Source organism: Danio rerio, chromosome 2 (assembly GCF_052040795.2).
Source record: "Danio rerio strain M-AB ecotype USA chromosome 2, GRCz13ab, whole genome shotgun sequence".
In the NCBI taxonomy this organism is placed as follows: Eukaryota; Metazoa; Chordata; class Actinopteri; order Cypriniformes; family Danionidae; genus Danio; species Danio rerio.
Genome location: NC_141022.1, coordinates 55,792,508 through 55,808,967, shown reverse-complemented (window position 1 = coordinate 55,808,967; position 16,460 = coordinate 55,792,508). Strand labels below are relative to the sequence as shown.

The window sequence follows — 16,460 nt, the reverse complement described above, 5'->3', positions numbered from 1 at the left end:
CCAGTTATTTCAAGGAAATCCTGTCATTTACATTTTCCCAGGAAGCTTGTCATGTGTGTGATTTCTATACATCAGAGAGCTTGACTTTAAGTACCTGGGGTGTTGTCAACAAATCAGAGGGAATCATGGGACACAGGAAGAGGAAAGGCAGAACAGCAGAGACTCAACCTCCGCATCCTGTGGAGGATTTTATGAGCCAAACACAAACATCAACTCATCAGTTCTTCTCAAACTGCTGATGCACCAAAGGAAAAAGGAAATCAAGTCATAGACATTAAATTGGACTGCCATGGCTCCCTGTACACTTAATATAAAGATAATTTATTGGCCCCTATGGAACATTTAACACTGTAAATACAACTATTAGTTGACTACCTAAAACATGAGAAAATCAGCCGCACTAAAATAAAGTAAAACTGTGTATAATGACGTTAAGCCAGCTTAATAGTTAACTTAAAAGTTACACCGAGTTTACTCACTTTCTTTTAAAGGGACAGTTCATCCTAAATTGAAATTTCTGACATTATTTATTCACACTTTATTTTAAACATTTAGGAGTTTTGCTATTCTGTAGACCACGAAAGAAGATTTTTTGAAGAATGCTGGAAACCTGTAACCACACTGTGAAAGTCAATTTTTCTTCAAAGTATCTTCTTCTGTTTTCAACTGAAGAACGAAACTCATAAAGGTTTGGAATCACTTTTGAGGGCAGTAAATAGTGAGTCAATGTTTATTTTAAAGTGAATTATTCCTTTAAAATAAAGACAACTTGTCACTTTTACAGGGTGGAATCCTTCCATTCTACAAAAGCATATTTACACTGGAAAAAAAAAACATTTGTTTAGATTTTTTAAAATGCTCTTTTTGCAAAAAAAAAATAAATAAATAAAAAAATTTTAAATTGGCTTTTTTAATGCAGGCACAGTAAATATTACTCAGGGATTTTTTTCGTTATTTTCTTGTAGGGCGGCACAATTTTAAACAAATTTTATAAAAGTTTTCTGTATTTTTTACGAAACATGATTATAAAATAAAAAATATATACAATATAAAATAAATTAAATATGAATTAAAATATGTCAAATGAAATTAATAATAACATAAAATAAAACTATATAAAATAAATAATAATATAAAAAAACTTATTAATGAAAATATTTAAAATAAAACAATATAAAAGAAATATATATATATATATATATATATATATATATATATATATATATATATATATATATATATATATAAAATACAATTATTATTAATAATAATTCAAATCTTTCCATCAGAAACATGATTGATATATATATATATATATATATATATATATATATATATATATATATATATATATATATATATATATATATATATATATATATATATATATATATATATGAATTGAATATACAAAATAAAATATGAATTGAATATACAAAGTAAAGGTAGCATGGTGGCGCAGTGGGTAGCACAATCACCTTACAGAAAGAAGGTTGCTGGTTTGCGCCCCGGCATTTCTGTGTGGAGTTTGCATGTTCTCCCCATGTTCATGTGGGTTTCGTCTGGGTACTCCGGTTTTCCCCACAGGTTTGAACACATGCAAATAGGTGAATTGGGTAAGCTAAATTGTCCGTATGTGTGCAAATGAGTGTGTACGGATGTTTCCCAGTGATGGGTTGCAGCTGAAAGGGCATCTGCTGCATAAAAAGGGACTAAGCAAAGAAAAGAAAATGAATTAATGAATAAACTAAACTATATAAAATAAATAATAAAAATATAATAAAAAATATCAATTAAAATAATACAATATAAAATATATGTAAAATACATAACTAATAACAATATAAATCTAAATTAAGATAAATAAAATAAAATAAATAATAATATCTAAAATAAATAAAACTTAAATTTAAATATGTAAAAAAGTAAAAAAATATTTAATATAAAATAAATTAAATATAAATTAAAATATGTCAAATTAAATAAATACAACAATGTCAAATAAAACTAATATTTATACATATATAAATTAAAATATATAAAATAAATAATATTATAATATAAAATAAAATCTGTAAAATGACAAATAATAATAATATAATATAAAATAAATAAAATATATATTAAATAATGTAAAATAAAATAAATAATAATCAAAATATTATAAAATAAATAAAATATAAATTTAAATATGTATAATTGAATAAAATAAATAATAATAATATTATATAAAATAAAAATATATAAAATAAAATGTCAAATAAATTAAATAATAATAATAATACAGTATAAGAATATAATATTGAATAAAAAACAAATATTGTTATTATCATCATTAAATCAAATGTACTATTACATTAAATTATTACGTCTTGTGGTAAAAAGGAAATTTTAATTAAAAATTAAACATACTATTCTGAAACGTACCCTGATTAACAATCACTCTTACCAATTTTAGCTTTATTTTAATGAACCATGCAGCCCTTTACAGATATCACCATATAAGTACTTTTATTTAAATGTTTATTGCACAAAAATGACATTAAAAATCATCCCTCTGTCCCAGATAACCATACCCAGGCATGCACAAATATTTGCTTTTGTCTGGACAGACATGTAACTGGGGCGTATTTGAGCACAGTTCCTATCCAGTGTTGACAGCACAGAATAGTGTGTGTGACTTTCCTGAAGCTGCACTTGCACAGGCATGAATCTACAGCAAGCCTCGACACGCAGCTCCACATCACATTTACAGACGCAAACAGTACCGCAAGAATGTGCAGACACAAACACAAAAGCATGGGGTTCATTATTTTGGTCACGTTTCTTTGAGTTTGTCTCTCCTGTTAGTGCACATTGAAGAGTTGCCTGAATGGCACAGGTAGGTTTTATCAGTAGGCCACACCCACATTGACAGAAATAAACCACATTCATTGGTCAATCAGTGTTGTCTGGTGTAAAAATGAGTTGTTTAGAAGATTACGGTAAAAATTCATTATTTTACATTTTGATGTTGATTATTTAACAACTAATAAAATGTTCAAACTGCAACAGGGAATCAAAAATTCATTTTCTGTAGAAAATTACAATAAAGTTGTAAAAATAATAATGAAATAAAAAAAAATCATTCATTAATTTTCTTTTCGGCTTAGTCCCTTTATTAATCTGGGATGGGCACAGCGGAATGAACCGCCAACTTATCCAGCATATGTTTTACACAGCAGATGCCCTTCCAGCTGCAACCCAACACTGGGAAACAGCCATACACTCATACATTATGAACAATTTGGCTTACCCAATTCACATATACCACATGTCTTTGGACTTGTGGGGGAAACCAGAGCACCCGGAGGAAATCCACGCCAACACAGGAGATCATGCAAACTTCAAACAGAAATACCAACTGATCCAGCCTAGGCTCGAACCAACGACCTTCTTGCTGTGAGGCGATTGTGCCACCCACTGCACCACCATGCTGCACAAAATATTTTAAAAAATAAATAAATAAAAGAATTGTAATAAAAATGATCAAAAAATTAAATCCCCTTCATTGTTTTAGTAAGAAATTAGTTGTTTTTTTAATAACTTAAAATAATAAAAGACTAAAATAAAAATAAAAAATAAAAAATAATGAAATAAAAAAGTTTTAAATTTTTTTTGGACATAAATAAAATCCCATTCAGTTTTTCAGTTGGAAATTCATTTTTTAAATAATTTAAAAAAGTAAAAAAACAAAAATTAAAAAAAGATAATAAACTAATAAAAAAACAAACAAATGTATGAACAAATAAATACATTTAAAAATATACATTTAAAATTCCAATCGTTTTTTTTTTCAGAAGGAAATTAGTTTAATAACTTTAAAAATATAAAATGTCGGAAATGTAAAAAAAAAATATGAAATTCAAAAATGAAATTAAAAAAAGATATAAAAATATCCCAATCATTTTTTGTTAGTAGGATTTTTTTCTATACTAAAAAATAACTTAATTTAAAAAAACGGAAATTAAAAAAACAAACAATAATTATAATAATTTTTTAAAAAGGCAGCATGGTGGCACAGTGGTTAGCACAATCATCTTACAGCAAGAAGATTGCAGGTTCGAGCCTCGGCTTGGTCACTCAGCATGTCTGTGTGGAGTTTGCATGTTCTCCCTGTGTTAGGGTGGGTTCCAGGTGCTCCGGTTCCCCCCACAGTAAAAACACATGCGCTATAGATAAATTGAGTAAACTAAATTGTCAATAGTGTATGTGTGTAAATGAGTGTGTATGTATGTTTCCCAGTAATGGGTTGCTAATCGGTTCGATACTTGAACAGTTCTCTTATCTGTACTTTTTGTAGTGTTTTATAATGAAAAAAAAACTAATTGAACAGAATTAACAACTATATTTTATTATTACGTTTTTAATGTAAAATTAAATGAAAGCAATAATTGTTAAACAAATAAATACATAAATATTTTTTCTATAAAAGAATGTACAATGGTTTGAAGGAAAATGACTTTGAAGGAACGTTTGACTTTTCTGGCAGAAGTCGGGATCTTTCTTGGTTTATTGTGCTCCCTGCAGTTGAAAATACTGTCTTTGAGTTGCAAAATGAAGTTAAATGAGAATAATGTTTAGAATTTTTCATTAACGCCTTCACATAACTGAGCTAACAGTGTTTTGGGAGTTTACTGTGTTTTTAATACAGTTTTGGGGCATCTTGCAATGTAAAAACAAGCTGTTTTGTTTTATAATTTCTAATAAGCATAGTTTATTATTAGGCTATTCGCAAGATATTTGTAAATACAGTTGATGTAAAAGCATTTTAATGTTTAAGATTTATTTAGGCTGCTGCAGAAAAATACTGCTTTCATTTTAACTGAATGTGTGTGTTTATTTAACTATTAATGTTATACTAGTTTAGGTGATTGACTGCTGGCATAACGATGTGGATGATGTAAAGTTAGCGTTAGTAGGTAGGCAGTCAAAACTTTGCTCTGCAGTAAATGCACTTTTGAAAGATACTTTCACTTAGAAAGATTGCTTAAGTTTCCGCTTATACAAGAAAACAACTTGCTGCGTTTGTTGCAACGTGCATTGTCGCTGTCCACTCGGGACATACAACTCGTTTGGTTCACTCTGCAAGCTTACGAGCTGTGTGAGCACGAGTCTGTCGCGAGCTATGTGTGTGCGCTTAGCGCAAGCCTCCGCTGAGTGCACGAGCGCAGAGCCAAGAACTGTAAAGGCTTTTATACTTGATGCTTTCGCCAGAAACACGGAACATTTCTCAGATGAGATTGCGAACTGTGCAGACGAATATCAAATACTGCAAATTAGACAACTGGGTTAGTTAAATCATGCTATTGTAAGTAATGTGTAGTAAGCAATAATTCTCCAGTATCGATAACAGAACAGTTAACGTCAGAGCTTGTCTATACTTTGGTCTTTTATAATGTAGCATCGATACCGATAAAGTACCGACTTTCGGTACCCATTCCTGATTATCAATGCCGTAAAAGGTCCCTTATGAAACAAAAATAGTCAAATTAATCTATCTCTGGAAGATTTCAGTGACTGAACAACACTTCTGTGCATATAGGCCATTCATAACAACACAATCTACATCAGCTTTGCGTGGCTAAAAGAGTTTTAAAACAGAACATTACATGTCTAACAGAAATACTTCAGCCATGGTGTCGTTCCTCCTCCAGCGTGTAAAACTGGTTCCAATATTGATTTAGAATTTTGAAAGTTTCGATTCAGCATTTGTTTTTAACGCCGTCACTCGTGAACGCACATCAGCGTATCTGCGTGAACGGGTGCGCAGTTGTTCAAATCTACATTTGCTGACAGACAGTTTGGACTACTTATCTATCAGAATAATGGGAGTAATCGGCCTGACAATTTTTAATTGGATAAACATTTTTTTGTCTTATGCTTTACCTGGAATGTAAAAATACATATAAACACATTTAGATCATTTACTTTAAACATTACTATTAGAATGTGAAGAGACTTTCAACCAGCACAACCAAACATGTTTCTGAAGACAATACCTACTGCACCTTTAACTTAAAAAAAACATTATTGTAAAGTGTTGCTAAAGTGTTAAAGTATTGCTTTAAATGCAAGCAGATCCCAGTCCGCCAAAACCTGGCAGTGGTTTAAATGGCTTTCGACTCATCAGTCTTGATCTGTGAGAGAGTTTGCTGAAGCAGCAGCAGTTAATGAACACTTCTCGGATGACGATCTGACTCACACTCCAGTGAAACCAAGTAAAAGTGATTTACAAATGTTACTGTCTCTCTGAGTCATCTGAATGCAGCTACCAGACTGCACAGATTAACCCAAGCATATAGCTGTATCAAAGAAAAGGGGTTTATACACACTTGTGTGTAATATAGCCAGCTTCTAATGGTAGAAATTAATTAATTATATAGTTATATAATCACACTTAAATAAAAACAGTCTGCAGAAACACTTTGATTGACATTCTCCCATTGTACGTGACATCAGAGGGAAGAAGCCCCGCCCACTAGTGACGATCTCTCCCTTATTAGCATTGTCAGTAGAGATGCGCGGATGGGCTATTATTTCATCCGCAACCGCATCATAAAACTCATCATCCGTCCGCCATCCATCCGCACTAACATTTTTGACCAATTTTTAAACCGCACCCGCCCGCCATCTGCTGACTGAGCTCTTTATTTGAATGGCTTATTCCTTTTTATTATTAAATGAATGTTTCTTTATTGATTATTAGAAAATAGAGAATGACTTTAAGGACATGCAGTTAATCCAAACGTGCAAGTCAAATCCAGCATTAATTGACGCTTTGAAGTGACGCTAAACAATACGAGGACGTGTCGTTTCACTTGATTTGATTCCTCGGTCCTTGAGTTTTTTTTTTTTGCGTCCTTCCCTCGCATCCTATAGGGGTGGAAAGACGAGGAAAGAAAGCAAGGGAAGGAAACGAGGATACACAAATAAGAAATGAGAAGCACCCTATAAAGCTCTCAGAATATCAGCAGTGAACTACATCTCCAATCGGTGCACAGGGACAAAAATAAATAAATAAATAAATAGTCTAAATGAAACGCACTGTACTGTACAATTTTTTTTTTATTATAGTAGCCTAATAGAAAACGCATTTTGACACATCATTTCAACATTCAGACGAGAGCGCCTGGCCTCTAATGCGCCCTGCTGCACTGAAGGAGCGCTCGCTCGCAGCACTTGTTGCTGGAATGCATAGAATTCTCTTGGCAAGGAGCTGTAATCGTGGGAATGACTGCCTTGTTTCTCCCAAAAGGAAAGTAGATTTTCCTCTGCTGATCCGTCTATACGGAAGTTTGTAGAGGAATACTTCTGTACTTCATCCAGAATTAGTGTATCCGATTCCTCCTCTCATTCTGTGAAGTCAGTCCTAGGCTTTTTCGTTGGTGCGCCAGCTATGTGTACAAAAACAGTACAACCGCCCGCCACCCACCCGAATATAATTAAAATATTGTTTTTCGTCACAACATCCGCCCGATCCGCGGTTTATCCGCGGACTCCGCGGCTGTAACCGCCATCCGCGCATCTCTAATTGACAGCCCAGAGTGAGAAGCAGCCGTCCGCTATTAGAGTTTTACGCCATACCAGCTGAAGATAATGCCAGCGACTAAAGCCTAGGTCACACTACATAACTTTAAACATCAGCAGATTGCTGGGTTGTTCAGACTACATGACTTGATTTTGTGTCTTTAAATTGCTGTGGTTTTCACACAGATCCGATCTCTCTGCGAGCATTTTAGCTTGCAAATTGGGGTCAAAACCAGGCTTAAAATCCTGTAGTGTGATCTAGGCATAAGAGGCATTACAAATGTGGAGTTTAGGACGCAGTTTCGGTTTTTCAGTGATAACGTCAGTCCTGTTTTGAGGCATTTGTATCTCATTTAAATTTAAAGCAACAGGCACCAAAACGCCACAATATGGATCAAAACCTAAAAAGAGAAGTTATAAAAAATTATTTGTGTGGTATTTTGAGCTGAAACTTCACACACACATCTTGTAAAAAGAGGCATAATAGGTTCCCTTTAAAACTTCCAGTATAGTAAAGTATTGTTCACTTCTATAATAATGCACAGAGACACTTTTAAATGTACCGATGGCCATTATTACTGTGATGATCTACGCTTCAGTAGAGGACACAGCTGAGCACATGTAGATAATGCTGCACAGTTCATTACACCGGTGTAGCATTACACTGTTATTATGTGCTATTTCCAATAACAGTTGGTGCTGACATACAAAGCAGGATCCTGACAGAAAAAATACAGCAGCACACAAACTAGGCCTGTCACCATATCTCATTTTTTGTTGTACAATATATTACACCAAACATTTATTAGGTACACCTGTCCAACTGCTCATTAACGCAAATTTTTAATCACATGGCAGCAACTCAATGCATTTAGGGATGTAGACATGGTCAAGACGATCTGCTGCAGTTCAAAGCGAGCATTAGAATGAGGAACAAAGGGGATTTAAGTGACTTTGAATGTGGCATGATTGTTGGTGCTGAGTATTTCAGAAACTGCTGATCTACTGGGATTTTCACGCACAACCATCTCTAGGATTTACAGAGAATGGTTCAAAAAAGAGGAAATATCCAGTGAGCAGCAGTTCTGTGAGTGCAAATGCCTTGTTGATGCCAGAGGTCAGAGGAGAATGGCCAGACTGGTTAGAGCTGAGAGAAAGGCAACAGTAACTCAAATAACTACTTGTTACAACCACGGTACTCAAATGGCCTCCACAGTCACCAGATTTCAATCCAATAGAGCAGTGTTTCTCAACTGGTGGGTCGCGACCCACAGTGTGTGGTCAAAAAAAAACAGCAAATGTTTCATTTTTAACTTATTTTGCTTATACCAGACTTTTATTTTGAAATGCACGAGCGACAACTGTACTGTTTAACATGTGAAATTTGATTTAATTATAGCAACAAATTTGTTGAATTACAAGTACAACCCCGATTATGTAAAGTATGGATTTACATATACTGTCGACTCAAAAGGCTTAAAAACTCAGTGTTTCATATGTAGTGATGTGCCCTCACAAGAGCACGTTTAGAAACCAAACATTTGTCGTTTTTACTTTGTAATATTTCTATAATTTGAGACATTTTGTTAAATGATAGTAATAAAATATTGTTTATTTGTAAGTCTAGGGGATTTTCTTATGATTTATTTGTCACTACTTGTGTATGTTAACAAATAAATAAAAATTAATTATAATTCCTAAAATTATATACTTTAGTTCCTAAAAATTTGGGTTGCGGGTTAATGACCATGTAAAAATGTGGGTCCCATGGCCAAACCAGTTGAGAGCCACTGCAGTAGAGCACCTTTGGGATGTGGTGGAACGGGAGATTCGCATCATGGATGTGCAGCCGACAAATCTGCAGCAACTGCCTGATGCCATCATGTCAACATGGACCAAAATCTCTGAGGAATATTCCCAGTACCTTGTTGAATCTATGTCATGAATGATTAAGGCCGCTCTGAAGGCAAAAGTGGGTCCAAGCCGGTACTGGTAAGGTATACCTAATAAAGTGACCGGTGAGTATTGTCATTTTTAGACCATTTTACGCCACTCCTTATATAATGTTAGAACAATGTAATATCATCACAATGCAAGTACACTCTTCCAAAGTATTTGATTCTTAAGAATAATTAATTTAATTGCATTCATTTTAACAATGTTATAATCAAGCAGAATCAGAATGTGTAAGCACATATCCTCCTAAATAAATAATAATAAATGTTAACAAACAAGTGCGAGGGCAAAAGTAACAGAGGCTGTGATATCTGCTACCAGATCTATTTTCAGTCGCCAAACACCCACATGACAATATATTATAGTAATTTATAGTAAAAACTAGAGTGTTTTTAATAATACTGACACTAACAGCTCCAATAGAGGAAGAGATGTTGCATAGTCGGCTAAAATATTGCTGGAATTGCATCATTAAAAATGATTGAGGTCATGTCCATGTGGTGTGCGATAAGTCAATATATTGATTATTGTCACAGGCCTAACACAACCAATTTGAAAGACAGAGACATTCAAAAATGTCACAAATGTTAATTAAAGGGAACATGTCACATAGTTACTATCATCGTGGAAATAAAAATGTCCGAGGTTTTGTAAGGTAAGATTGATTCATGCCAAATAAAGCAGAGCATGCGCGAACATGTTTTGAGCTTATGAAATGCTACAGCTTTGGACTGATGGGATCCAGAAGTTTGGTAAACAGTGTTATAAAGAATCAAGTTTTGATGTAAAATGTATGATTCCGCTCTATTTCCAGGCCTCTAATCAGATAAGCAAAACAACATGACATTGATCATGAGACTCTCTGTTCAGATGGTCAGATTTACTCCCACTGATGCTCGTTTGGGTTAGTTTTTGCACGGTTATTCAAAGTTACATTATAAATAAATAAATAAAATATATATAATTATGACCACATACACTACCAATCAAAATTTTAAGGTCAGCAGGATTTTTAAATGTTTTAAAATAAGCTTCTCCTGCTCACCAACCAAGGCTGCATTTATTTCATCAAAAACTACAGTACACGCTGTAAAAGAGTGAAATGTTATTGTACTATAAAATAACTGTTCAAAAGTAGTTTATAATTTAATTTAATAATTTATTCCAGTGATTTTAATGATGAATTTTCAGCTTCACCACATGATCCTTCAAAAATCACTCTAAAATTAATAATAATAATTAATATTATTAGTATTGTTATTGTTATTGTTATTATTATTTTATATTATTATTATTACTATTATTATTATTATTATTATTATTATTATTACTAATGGTAACAGGAATAAAAGCAATATTGATTTTTGAAGTAATAATTTCATATGCAACTACATACAATAAAAAAGCAGTTATTAAACATTTTAATAAATTATTTTTTTAAATCACATTTAATAAATGCCACCCTGCTGAACATAATAAAAAAAATAAATAAATAAATAAAAATAAAAAAATAAAACTGAACCCAAACTTTGGACTGGTGGTGTTTATTTTATGTATAATCAAATTATTAGTCCTCCTGTGTATATTAGTCCTCCTGTAATTTTTTTTTCTTTTTTTGATGTTTTTTAATACTTTTTACAAATATTTCTCAAGCATTGTTTAACAGAAAGATTTTTTTGTTTTTTGTTTTAGGAACTAATTTCTAATAACCGATATAACATTTTAGTTATTTTGCAAGACAAAAGTGCAATTTAAAGGCTTTTCTATGTTATTATTTTAACTAGGCTAGTTAGGATAATTTAATATATATTGTTAGAAAGTGTTTGCTGTGTAGACATTTGATAAATAAATATTTCTAATAGGGGGCTAATAAAATTGTCCATAAAATAGTTTTTTAAAAATTGAAGACTCAAGCCAAACTAAAATAAATGTCTTTCCCCAGAAGAAAAATATTACAGGAACTACTGTGAAAATCTCCTTGGCCTGTTAAATATAATTTGTAGAATTTTTTTTTTTAATAATACAAATTTAACACATAATGTAACAATATAATATAATATAATAGAATAGAATAGAACAGAATAGAATATAAATATTTATATATAAACCTAAATAATGTATCATATTCAATTTAAACAATAGTCTTTGGACTCCATCATCATGGTACTAAATGACTGATAATATTACTGTATTATTAACATGCTTCTGCAACATTATGTGAACACACTCAAATATATAGATATATCCAGTGGCATCACTAGGGGGGAAAGTTAGGGCAATTCTAATGGTCCACGCTGTTTAGGGGCCACAGGAGTTACTATAAGGGTAACAACCCCCCACCTCCCTCTTCTCCTAGAGGGCGAAGAAAAATTCCAATATGACAAAAAATTCTGTCATAGAGCGCACACACAATCTGTCAACGCGCCGCCCCTGGATGTATCCAAGTAGATTTACATTTACATTTAGTCATTTAGCAGATGCTTTTATCCAAAGCGACTTACAAATGAGGACAAGGAAGCAATTTACACAACTATAAGAGCAACAATGAATAAGTGCTGTAGGCAAGTTTCAGGTGTGTAAAAAAAAAGTGTAAGAAGCAAAACATTTTTTTTTAATGTAGTTAGAGGAGGAGTCAGAGAGGCAATTGCAAATTAGGAAGGAAAGTGGAGACTAAATAGTTGACTTTTTAGTCGTTTCTTGAAGACAGCGAGTGACTCTGCCGTTCTGATGCAGTTAGGGAGTTCATTCCACCAACTGAACAGATTGAGCGCGAGAGTTCGGGAAAGTGATTTCTTACTGAGGTAGACACAATAATCATTGAAAACTAAACAAATCTGGGTTGTTTAAAAAAAATGGACAAAACATAACGATGGGTTATCTTTTGTCAATATAATTTATATTGTATAGCATTACATTTCTATTAAATATTTGGGTTTGTCTATTGACCTTATTCTTAAATGTGGAAGTGCGCCTGTTTTCGCGATTGTCTTAGAACTTCCGATTCAGTCGCCTATGGGAGAAATGACTAGGAATAATAAACGGCAGAAAATGGTCAAACTACTTGCTCTACAAACAAATGTTTGCATGACTATACAGACCAAGTAGAATAATATAACAAGAAAATATCAAATTGCAACATCAAGCAGCGTAACGAGCAGTTTTTAACATCAAAAAATTAATGGAAGTGAATGTGACCGGAAGTCTCGAGACAAAAAGATTCAAATGGCAGCGCCCGCTGGTCGGCGGAGAATAAGGTGAATGCTTTATACAAATTTGAGTTTTTTGTGTGTGTGGGGGGGCGAAGCAGTGGCGCAGTAGGTAGTGCTGTCGTCTCACAGCAAGAAGGTCGCTGGTTCGCGTTGGCGTTTCTGTGTGAAGTTTGCATGTTCTCCCTGCGTTTGTGTGGGTTTCCTCCGGGTGCTCCGGTTTCCCCCACAGTCCAAAGACATGCGGTACAGGTGAGTTGGGTACGCTAAATTGTCCATAGTGTATGAGTGTGTGTGTATGTGTGTGTGTGTGTATGTTTCCCAGAGATGGGTTGCAGCTGGAAGGGCATCCGCTGCGTAAAAACTTGCTGGATAAGTTGGAGGTTCATTCCGCTGTGGCAACCCTGGATTAATAAAGGGACTAAGCCGACAAGAAAATTACTGAATAGTGTGTGTGTGTGTGGTTGTGTGCGCGGGTGCGTGTCAGATTTCACCTCTCAGTCTTGAGTATTATTTTAACAACCTTGATAGGTTGTCTCTATTAATCCAATTTGTTTATTGCCATGTACAGTAAGGAAACACGTTTCCCTGTACAATGACATTCTTACTTTGCCGTCCACAGTGAAGTCATACATATAATATACACATCATACACGGCATACACATATATATACACAGAAGTGATAGAAGTATAAATATGAAATGTGTATGTATAAATATCTATGAATGTCAATAATTTATATTACTGTGTAAACAGATCATCTGCTTAGAATATTAAGGTTCTATCTGACATTTTTGTCAGAATTGAGTTATTGACATATTCCTATTAAATGACAACTTAATTACTTTATGGCATGTTTTTTTATACGTTGTTTACATTTTAAGACTTTATTTAAAAAACAAATGTTACACACAAGCTGTTTGCTATATAGAATGCAAAAACTTTAAAGCTCAATATCTCGAAATCATTTAGAACACAGATAGAACCTTATAATTCCAAGGTGACGAGATGTAAACAATGTAGAATAATTGTTTGAAATTGCGCTTATTATGCAAAAAGTGCCTAGTGCAATTGGCTTATGTGCAAACAACAGTATAATGGCCGGAGCAGATTAAGTGCAACTGTATGCATTAAAAGTGCAAACTGGATGAGGAATATAGTGTGTTACTGAGCAAAAAAAAAATTAACTGTTTGTGTCCACTGGTTATCCATTTAAAAGTCTGATAGCTGATGGGAAAAAAAAAAGAGTTTCCCATTTATTTCCATGTATTTCATGCCACTGTTAGTGGCATGAAATACATAATTACCACGTATGATAAACTTGAGAGGAATGTCGCACTAAACTTACAAATTAAACACCTCAGGCTTTATATTGCTCAACATATAAGTTACATAACTCAATATACAGAGTGCAGAAAAATCAATCGGCATGTTATTAAATGCGTTTGGATCATGACATTTATTTGCTTTCTCGGGATCTAGACAATGTTTTCATAAATGTAAAAAAATAATAATAATAAATACATATTCAAGTTAAATAGCTAATTCCTGAATATAACATCTTTTATTATTAGTTAATGATAAATAATCACCCGAAAATACAAATTCAGTCATCTTTTACTCTCCCTACAATTCTTCCAAACCTGTTTGAGTTTCTTTCTTCTGTTGAACACAAAAAATATATATTTCGAAGAAAGCTGGAAACCTGTAACCACTGACTTCCATAGTAGAAAAAACGAATAGAAGTCAATGGTTACAGGCTTGCAGCTTTCTTTAAAATATCTTCTTCTGTTTCCAAAAGAATCAATTAAACTCATAAAGGTTTAAAACAACTTGTGGGACAGTAAACAGCGAGTAAATGATGAAACAGATTAAAATCTGGTGTATTTATTATTCTAACTTATGATTTGACATATAACTATTCAATTAATATCAACAAACTAAGTTATATATGTAAATATACACATATATCTATAGATAAAATAGACATATGAAAATAGATAATTATGAAAATATAAAATAGATATTATTTACAGTTAAAATATATACATAGTCAAATGTAAAACATATCTATGACGGTATACATCAAAACTTTTCAAAAATATTTATATGAAAGCAACATTTTTACACTATCTTTACATTAATAGATTTATTTTTCAGCATTTCAGACATCACTGCCATAGTCACTGACGAAAAATTAATACATAAACAAGTTAGCGTTGCTAGTTTCCAGTAAGTTTGCTTGTTTCCAATGGATAGAAGCACGGTAAAGGTGGCAGGTGAACTTTGGTGAACTCGAACTTTCACAATCACTCGTCAAGCTCAGGTTTTAGACAGAAAAGCCCTTTAAAAAGGACGAGACTTACCCACGGCGACACACAGAAGATCCATCAGCACAATAAACATTCTGTTCTTCTTCAGCTCCGACATGACTGTGATTCTTCTTCACTGAATCTGTAGCGAGTAGTAGTTCTTCCGGGTGTCCGTGGCACCTGCGTGAAGGTGCGCGGATGATGAAGATGATGATGTAACGTGTCCCCGCTCGTTTCCCGTACTGTACTTTCAGTGCCACGAGCTTCAGTCCACGCGGTTGAACAAAACGCGTTAAAGCTGAAGACTGAAGCTCAAACAGTTGAACAGACTTTACTTGCGCATGACCACGCCCACAAGTGACGTCACTCGTGTTCCCTCTCTCTCTCTGGCTATCTAAGTTCAGGAGTGGAATATACTGTAATAGATTAACCCCTTCAGATTGTGTTTACAGTACTATTTCGAGTAGCTATTGATCCATAAATGAAAATCTGTGAACTGTTTTAATTGCGCGATAATTATTTTCTGATCTCCATATGAAAGGTAGGCTATTATTTAATAAATTTTATTATATATATATTTTTTTTCATGTTAAAATTATTCTGTTCATCAAAGCGGCATTTATGAAATGTAAAAGACAAAAGTTAACTATTTATAACAATTTTAAATAACTGATTTTTATTGTTTGTACTTTCAAATTAAATTATTACTCCAGTTATTATTGCTTTTATTACTATTACCATTAATAATAATAATAATACGTTTTATTATTATTATTATTATTATTATTATTATTATTATTATTATTAGAGTCATTTCTGAAGGATCATGTGACTGAAGACTGGAATAATAAAGCTGCAAATTCATCATCAAAATCACTGGAATAAATGATTAAATTAAATTATAAACTACTTTTGAACAGTTATTTTATAGTACAATAACATTTCACTCTTGAACAATTTGTACTGTATTCAAAATTCAAAATTCAACTAACCCCTAAGTGCGTGTGTGTGCGTGTGTGTATAAATATATATTTAAACAGTTGAAGTCTGTTTATTAGCCCCCTTTGAATATTTTTCTCTTTTTAAAATATTTCCCTAATGAAGTTTAACACAGCAAATTTTCACAGTATGTCTACTAGAAGAAGTCTTCTTTGTTTTATTTAGCCTAGAATAAAAGCAGTTATAAATTTTTTTAAACACCCTTTTAAAGGTCAATATGATTAGCCCCTTTAAGCTAATTTTCTTTCGATTGTCGACAGAACAAACCATTATTATACAATAACTTGCCTAATTACCCTAACCTGCCTATATTAACCTAATTAACCTAGTTAAGTCTTTAAATGCCACTTTAAACTGTATAGAAGTGTCTTGAAAAATATCTAGTCATATATTATGTACTGTTATTATGGCAAAGAT

At 32.7% G+C, this 16,460-nt stretch overlaps 1 protein-coding gene across 5 annotated transcripts in view; it reads right to left on the bottom strand.

Annotated features, from left to right (window-relative positions):
• plpp2a (phospholipid phosphatase 2a) overlaps positions 1-15,351 on the bottom strand; it is a 77,325-nt gene extending 61,974 nt beyond the window's left edge. For all 5 annotated transcript variants that reach the window (XM_087241573.1, XM_087241575.1, XM_087241574.1 and 2 more), the window contains exon 1: positions 15,099-15,351. In XM_087241573.1, the coding sequence (XP_087097699.1) occupies positions 15,099-15,162 (64 nt within the window). In that variant the 5' untranslated portion in view covers positions 15,163-15,351. The remainder of the gene's footprint in view (positions 1-15,098) is intronic.
• Between the last annotated feature and the right edge of the window lie 1,109 nt (positions 15,352-16,460).